Source organism: Artibeus jamaicensis, unplaced genomic scaffold (assembly GCF_021234435.1).
Source record: "Artibeus jamaicensis isolate MK-2021 breed Jamaican fruit bat unplaced genomic scaffold, CSHL_Jam_final contig_332, whole genome shotgun sequence".
Classification (NCBI taxonomy): Eukaryota; Metazoa; Chordata; class Mammalia; order Chiroptera; family Phyllostomidae; genus Artibeus; species Artibeus jamaicensis.
In genome coordinates this window covers 21,167,855-21,176,250 of record NW_026521788.1, presented here as the reverse complement: position 1 = coordinate 21,176,250, position 8,396 = coordinate 21,167,855, and the positions used below count along the sequence as shown (strand labels likewise).

The window sequence follows — 8,396 nt, the reverse complement described above, 5'->3', positions numbered from 1 at the left end:
GCACCAGACCGACCTGTGGACATGGGAAGACCCACTCTATCTAAAACAGCCCACTGCTACCACTTGTCATCCTCTCCCCTTACTCTACTTTAGCCTAGCAGTTACCTCTGAAATCACACCCATTCATTTAACAGATGTACTTATCCTATAATCTAGGCAGTGAACATACAGCAGTGAACTAGACAGACAACAATCTCTACCCTCACACTTCTGACATCATTTATTTAACTTATTCCTCTATGTCTCCATATCAAAAGCTCTATATAATATGTCTGGCTTACTGCATATTTCCAGCACCTACAACAGCCTTCTGGTAAGTGGGTACAACAGACAGCAATTTTTCTGTCAGACAATTTCAGCCATGACATCCTCAGCAACGGTGTAGAAAACTGGCCACACAACTCACCAAACCGATTTTATTACCACACGCAGTTCCTTATAGTGCATTGTCTTAGGGCTGTACTACAGTGGCCATTATATAAACCTTTAAATAAAATCTTTAAGCAGTAAATACAGGTGAGGGGGGGAAAAAAGGATTTTAAAATAGATTTTTATTTGAAAAATAAAAATTAAATAACACTAATCCGAATCAGGTCCCTTCTTTCTTCTTGACCCTTTGGAGTAAGCCCCAGATTCTGTTCTTTCCTTGCTGCGCTCAGTCCGGTGCGTCAGCCACTCTTTCTCCAGCTGCTTCAGCATGTCCGCAGTGAGGAGCCCCTGCTGCACCAGCCTGGAAGCCAGGGACTTCTCTGCCGCACCAGGACCCGGTGGCTCGGCAGCTCTACCCCCTGAAGTTTTGGCCATGCGAGTCCTTCTCGCTTGGCTCTTTAATGGTCCTTGCAAACGAGGATGGCTCTCTGCTGACAAGTTCTCCAAGTTCAACAGCTTTTGTGTCTCTGAAGTTTTAATCAGTTTGGTGATGTTGTGTACCCCATCCTGGATAATGCCATCCAGCTCTTTCTGGAGGTCTCGAACAAGGCTGGCATCTGGAAACATATCTATAAACCGATAGCTGGGAAAAAGACATATATTATAGCAACAGCTCTTATCACAGTTAATCTCAATGATAGAACTACATCGTGACACTGATTAATTCCAAATGTTTTGTTTTTGCAAAATGTGCCCAATGTCTTTGCTCAACTTTTATGTCTGCCCCAATACACCTAAGCAAGACATCATTATGAGGATGGGTCGTCACTCTACCTTAAGTGACTCCAATACGCTCCCCTCAGTGGGACAGGCCTGCCAACTGAGAATCACTGACCTAGAGCAGTACAGCAGGTCCTCAAATAACACCACTTTGTCGGACACTGTTCCACTGTAACACTGATGAGCTGCCCTAGGAACTTAACTCCTGTTTGTGTCGACTAGCCTATGGTAAAACTGGTTTTGTTATATATCCTTTCTCTTAAACTGAAAGTTGCAGACCCTATCAGTGATGTTAACTGAGGATTTGAATTGCACCTCTCAAATGTTAATGTGTAAATGAATCACATGGGGATCTTGTTAAAATGCAGAATTTGAGTAAGTCTGATATTCTGTTTCTAACAAGCTTCCAGGTGACGGCAATGCTTTTGGTCCTCGGACCTCCTTCTGAGTATCAAGGGTCTAACGGACCTCCTCACCTGCCTGTCTTCACTGGAATCAACACAGACACCTTAAGTCATTTTTGGATGGGGATAAACCAGGCTCAACTGCCTTTATAGACAATAAACATAATATAGAGCACCTTCGAAATACGTGCCTAATTAAAAAGAACAAAATACCATTAATAAAAACCCGTGGTTTGCCCTATTACTTAGAAAAATGAGAGCACACAGAGGAAAAAAAATCAATACCTTAGCCACAGGTAAAGATCCAAGACATCATGAACAGCTTCCAGATCCATGAGGTCTTTAATATTCTTAGGTGGAAGTAATGGCCATTTAATGTATCGGCGTAACCACACAAAGGTCAAGGGCTCGTTCCTGCTATACTGCCTGGCAAACTGAGAGAAACAGAAAAAAGAGCTGAGTGAAAGAATCAGAATTCACTCAAGTCTGTGACTAAAACAAAAAAAAAAAAAAGAAAGAAAGCAAGCACAACAAAATGTTAATGTGATTCTGTTTTGATAGGCAGGCTTGTTTCTTTCCTTCTTTATACTTTCCTGTATTTTAAAGAACATTTAATATTTTATAAAGGTACATTTTTTTAAAGGTTGGGGAATGACTTTCTTCTTTTTACAAAACCACAGGCCTCAGAGGCCATCGATGGGATTGAGCTCTTTTAAAGATCCGCGGTAACAGAGAGCAGGGAAAAAATCTCTAGATTTCACATTCTAATCTTTAAACAAAACACATAAGCAACCATTAAACTGTCCTTAATCCTTAGGAAGATGCTTCCGCTTCATCAGAATAATTCAAAGAATGGTGTAAGGGGGTCAGGGCTCAAGCCCCATCCAGGTCGGTGTGCAGCACCTAAGACTTTGTTCCAGTAACTTCAACCTTATGCTAGCTCGCTGTCTACCAAATGCCAGTTCTACGAAACATATAACACACACACACACACATAAAAATATACATTTTTGAGAGTATGTTTATTAAAGCTGGGAACAGTGAAACAAGGAAGGGCTTAGGATAGAAAAAGCAACAAAGGGGACCTTGGAGACAGGTTCAGGGGCTTGGCCTGGACAGGGGCTCTGCTGCCCATTGCTTCCCTGGTGGCAAATCTCGTGGCAAGCCTTCAAGTTTAAGGGATGCATGACTGAGAAGGGGGAGGAGAAGGGGAAGGAAAAGGTATGGGTGTGCTTCTGGGAGGGGGAGCACATGTAAGAAACGTATTTTCTAGGCCCCGGCTGGTGTGGTTCAGTGGATTGAGTGTTGGCCTGCGAACTGGAGGGTCACTGGTTCCATTCTCAGTGCGTTCTTGGGTTGTGGGCCAGGCCCCCAGTTGAGAAGGGGCAGGAGGCAACCACACATTGATGTTCTTCCCTCTCTCTTTTTCCCTCCCTTCCCCTCTCTCTAGAAATAAATAGGTAAAATCTGAAAAAAAGAAAGAAACATATTTTCTAGATAAATACCTGGACATGGAAGAGCTCTAAGACTTAGTAAGGGAAAAAGAAAGTGGCAAGGTGCAGAATAAGTCATCATAGCATTTATGGAAAAACACACCCACCAAACAAAACTAGAATTTCCACATGAACCAGTATATCTAGGTAGAAAAATGCAACCGAAAAAGTCTGCAAGGGCACGCACATGCTGGTAACAGTTACGTCACAGGACTAAACCCGGGTAGCCTAACTTATCCTATCTGTAATGTTTTCATTTTCTGCAGAGAAAGTATTTATATGTTATTTATGTAATTTTAAAATAAATTTAGAAAGAGTGGATAAAAACTGAGCTAACATACAGAACATTAAGGTCTATACAAGACAAGGCAGCAAAAAGACAACTAGAGTCAGAAAGCGATTCAAAGCGGAGACCGTGGGTCTGGTGTGGGGGTGAGGGCGCTCCAAGCAGAGCAGCAAGGACAGCAAGGGTGCGGAGGAGAGAGGACACAGCTGCCACTTCGTTCCCTGGGCCCTCTGTTCTGGCGAATCCTGTGCTCTCCCCAAAAGTCAGCTATTTGTAGCCTTACTCAAATGAGTTAAAAGAAAAGGGATCAGGCCCTGACCAGGTGGTCCAGTTGGCTGGAGCATTGTCCTGTGCACCAAAAACTTGTGGGTTCAATCCCTGGTCGGGGCGTGTACGGGAGGCAACCAATCGATGTTCCTCTCTCACACTGATGTTTCTCTCTTGCTCTCCAAGATCGATAAACATATCCTCAGATAAGGATTTAAAAAAAAAAATCAACTACCTCTGTGCTAAAAAAAGAAAAGGGACTGTAACCCTGATTGACACCAAACTCATACAAGACAGCAATCCCTGGCTCAGTGCCTTATGGTTAAGAAAACAAATTATTATTGCCACTACTAAACCCCCAGTCACCCTCCCCTCCAAAAATACTACCAACACACCATTAAGAAAAAAAGTGTAGCATTAGTCAAGGACCCCCACTTCCCTTGAAAAAAACCTGTATTTATTTTTGTCTTAGCTTCTTCACAAAAGCTACCATATAAGCCCAAATACAAAGCAAGGGTTGTCCTTCCCCCCAAAGATCACTTGTATAAAAAAGGGAATCACTTTCTATTCAAGTCTTACACAGTATCTCATATTAAAGGATATTCCCCAATTGTTTTATTCGGAGTAACAAAGCACTGTTTGGGAAAAAATACCTCAACCTTAAACTCAAAATATGCTAAAGATAAAGGCTTACCTGTAACAGTGAAGAGCAGACAAAAGGCTGCTTCTTGTTGATGGGGGCTGTGCAGAAAACATACCTCACTCGGAGACTTAGAGGGATATGCTGGATCAACTCTGCAGAAAATTTAAAGTCATCCATATTGCAGACAAAATAATGCCCATCGACTTGCGAAAAGTCTACAAAAATATCCTGGGGGGGAGGGGGAAGATAGATTAAATTATTGGACTGCCTAATTGGACATGAATAATGTACTCAAATCTACAAAAGGCCATCTTTTTTAAAAAATGTTTTATTAATTATGCTATTGCAGTTGTCCCATTTTCCCCCTATATTCCCCTCCGCTCTGCACACCCCCTCCCACCCATGTTCCCCTGCTTTAGTTCATGTCCATGGGTCATACATATAAGTTCTTTGGCTTCGACATTTTCTGTACTATTCTTAACCTCCTCTGTCTACCAACTTACAATTTATGCAACTTACTCTCTGTACCTTTTCCCTCTCTCTCCCCCTCCCCTGTTGATAACCCTCCATGTGGTGTCCATTTCTGTGATTCTGTTACTGTTCTAGTTGTTTTCTTAATTTCTTCCTGTTTTTGGTTTAGGTCCTGCTGTTAATAACTGTGAGTTTGTTGTCATTTTACTGTTCATATTTTTTATCTTCTTTTTCTCAGATAAGTCCCTTTAACATTTCATATAAGGGTTTGGTGATGATGAACTCCTTGAACTTGACCTTATCTGGCAAGTACTTTATGTGCCCTTCCATTCTAAATGAAAGCTTTGCTGGATGGAGTAATCTCAGACGTAGGTCCCCTTTCATGACTTGGAATACTTCTTTCCAGCCCCTTCTTGCCTGTAAGGTTTCTTTTGAGAAATCAGCTGACAATCTTATGGGAACTCCTTTGTAGGTAACTCTCTCCTTTTCTCTTAATGCTTTTAAGATTTTCTCCTTATCTTTAATCTTGGGTAATTTAATTATGATGTGCCTTGGTGTGTTCCTCCTTGGGTCCAACTTCTTTGGGACTCTCGGAGCTTCCTGGAAGTCTATTTCCTTTGCCAGATTGGGGGTGTTCTCCTTCATTATTTGTTCAAATAAGTTTTCAATTTCTTGCTCTTCCTCTTCTGACATCCCTGTGATTCAGCCATTGGGACGTTTAAAGATGTCCTGGAGGTTCCTAAGCCTCTCCTCATTGTTTTGAATTCTTGTTTCTTCATTCCATTGTGATTGAATGTTTCTTCCTTCTGATCCACACCATTGCTTTGAGTACCGGTTTCCTTCCAATCACTGTTCATTCCCTGTGCATTTTCCTTTAGTTTACTTAGCATAGCCTTCATTTTTGCATCTAATTTGCAACCATATTCAACCAATTCTGTGAGCATCCTGATTATCGGTGTTTTGAAGTGTGCATCTGATGGGTTGGTTTATCTCTTTGTCACTTAGTTATATTTTTTCTGGAGCTTTAATCTGTTCTTCTGTTTGCACCATTTTTTTGTCTTGACGCACCTGTTACATGGTGAGGGGTGCAGCCTTAGGTGTTCACCAGGCAGGGCAACCCACGTCACTGGGTTGTAACACTGTATGTGGGGAGGGGTCCGAAAGGGAACAATGGTGCTTGCTCAGCTCTCTGCCGGCTTTCAGTCACTTCCCCTGCTACCCATATGCAAATCCGGCCCTTCTGGTGCTGATTCCCAGGTGGGTGGGTTTTGTATACGTTCTAGGACCCTGTGGGTCTCTCCAATGAACTCTCCTGTGCGGCTGGGAGTCTCTCCCACTGCTGCGTCAACCCTCACTGGTGTTTTCAATCAGAGGTTTGAGGCTTCATTTCCTTGCACTGAACTCTGGGTTGTGCGGACTGTCTCATTCCTAGTTGTTCCTCCTGATTTATCTGCATACAAATGTAGAACCACCAGGTCTGCGACCTGCTACCTCTTGTGGTCTGCCAGCTGCTGCCTTGCCCACCAGCCGCCGCCTTGCTGCCAGTCCTCTCTACACCGGCTGCTCATCTCCACCCCTCCTACCAGTCTGGAGGGATGTTTCTTCTTTAACTCCTTGGTTGTCAGGCTTCCATACAGTTCGATTTTCTGTCAGCCCCTGGCTGTTTTTTGTTTTTAAATTTGTTGACCTTCTTCTGGTTGTGTGAGGAGGCACAGTGTGTCTACCTACGCCTCCATCTTGGCTGGAAGTACAAAAGGCCATCTTTTTCACTCATAACAGACTTCTAGAAAGGTCTGCTTTATTCGTTGCCTCCTCAGCCTAAAATACTCAGACAAAAGTCCCAGAAGATTTCAAAAGTTTTCACTTTCGATGTAAACTTCATAAATAGCAGCTTCACAGAAACAGACTATACATTCATGGCCACGAGGTTAACAAGTAATTACCTGACATATCAACATTTTATTTATGTTTTCATTTTTTAACTTTTTAAATTCTTATTTTTTTATTTATTTGATAATTTTTATGAATTTCTTTCAGCAAAAACTGATGACAATTGCAAGACAGCAAAAGCTCAAGTGCTCCAATTTTTTATTTTTCAATTACAGTTGACAACCAATGTTGTATTAGTTGCAGGTGTTCGACCCAGTGATTAGAGATTTATGTAACTTGTGAAGCGATCACCCTAACAAATCTAGTTCCCATCTGACAGTACTCAGTTACTGTGACATTACTGACTGTGCGCTATGCCGCACTGTACATCCCCGTGACCGTAACCACCAATTCCTACCTCCTAATCCCTTCATCTTTATCCTCCATGACCCCAAATCCCCTCCCATCGGGCAACCGTCAAAATGTTCTCTGTGTCTGTAAGTCTGTTTCTGTTCTGCTTGTTCATTTATTTTGTTCATTAGACTCCATATACAAGTGAAATCATATGGCATTTGTCTCTCTCTGTCTGACCTAATTCACTCAGCACGACACCCTCTAGGTCCATCCATGTTGTTGCCGATGGCAAGCGTTCATGGCTTTTTTATGGCTGAGTCACATTTCACTGCATATACACACCAGTCACCTATCGACGAACACTTAGAATCAAAGGACAGATAAAGATCTTCCCAGACAAGAAAAAGCTAAAAGAGGACATTAATACCAAACCAGGACTACAAGAAATGTTGAAGGATCAAGAAGAAGAAAAAAAAGAGGAGGAAAAGTGGAAGAAGTGGAGGAGGAAGAGGAAAGAAAAATATACAAATAATAAAATGGCAATAAATACATACATATCTATCAACAATTACTTTAAATGCCAGTGGGTTAAACATTCCAATCAAAAGACACACGGTGGCTGGATGGGTAAGAAAACAAGACCTTTACACATATGCTGTCTACAAGAGACTCACTTCAGATCAAAAGACACACAGACTGAAAGTAAAGGGATGGAAAGAGGTATTTCATACAAATGGAAACAAACAACAAGCTAGGGCCCTAGCTAGCGTGGTTCAGCGGACTGAGCACTGGGCTGCAAAGCAAAGGGTTGCCAGTTCAATTCCCAGTCAGGGCACATGCCTGGGTCATGGTCTGGTCTCCAGTTGGGGGCGTACAAGAAGCAACCACACATTGTTGTGTCTCTCCCTCTCTCTTTGCTTTCCCCTCTCTAAAAATAAATAAATAGCCCTGGCTGGTGTAGCTTAGTGGATTGAGCCCGGGCCTTAGAATCAAAGGATCGCAGTTCAATTCCCAGTCAGGGCACATGCCTGAGTTGCAGGCCAGTTCCCAGCAGGGGACACACGAGAGGCAACCATACATTGATATTTCTCTCTCTCCTTCCCTTCTCCTCTAAAGTTAAATAAATAAAATCTTTAAAAACTAAAAAAAAAGCTGGGGTAGCAATACCAGACAAATAGACTTTAAGACAAAGGCAAGAAAGGAGCCAGTAATTCCACTTTAAGGTATTTATCTGAAGAAACCCAAAACACCAAGTTGAAAAAACAAGTGCATCCACATATTCATTACAGCATTGTTTACCAATGTCAACAGTTCTAGAAAAGAGATTTAAGAGCAGTTTTCTACTTACAATGAGATTTGAAAGTGTTGTATCAGGAAGATGGTAGGCAAACATTTCAATCTGTTCAGCAGTTGGATGAAGACCAGCTGCCTTTAGTAAAAGAAAAAAAAAAACAACCATA

The 8,396-nt window shown here is 42.1% G+C and overlaps 1 protein-coding gene across 2 annotated transcripts in view; it reads right to left on the bottom strand.

Moving 5' to 3' along the window:
• Positions 1-373: 373 nt before the first annotated feature.
• SUPV3L1 (Suv3 like RNA helicase) overlaps positions 374-8,396 on the bottom strand; it is a 33,374-nt gene continuing 25,351 nt past the window's right edge. The window contains exons 12-15 of one of the 2 annotated variants that reach the window (XM_037130620.2): positions 8,285-8,365; positions 4,294-4,470; positions 1,839-1,987; positions 374-1,012 (exon numbers count right to left, since the gene is read on the bottom strand). In XM_037130620.2, coding sequence (XP_036986515.2) covers positions 580-1,012; positions 1,839-1,987; positions 4,294-4,470; positions 8,285-8,365 — 840 coding nt within the window. In that variant the 3' untranslated portion in view covers positions 374-579. The remainder of the gene's footprint in view (positions 1,013-1,838; positions 1,988-4,293; positions 4,471-8,284; positions 8,366-8,396) is intronic. The other variant, XM_037130621.2, reaches the window with a different exon arrangement.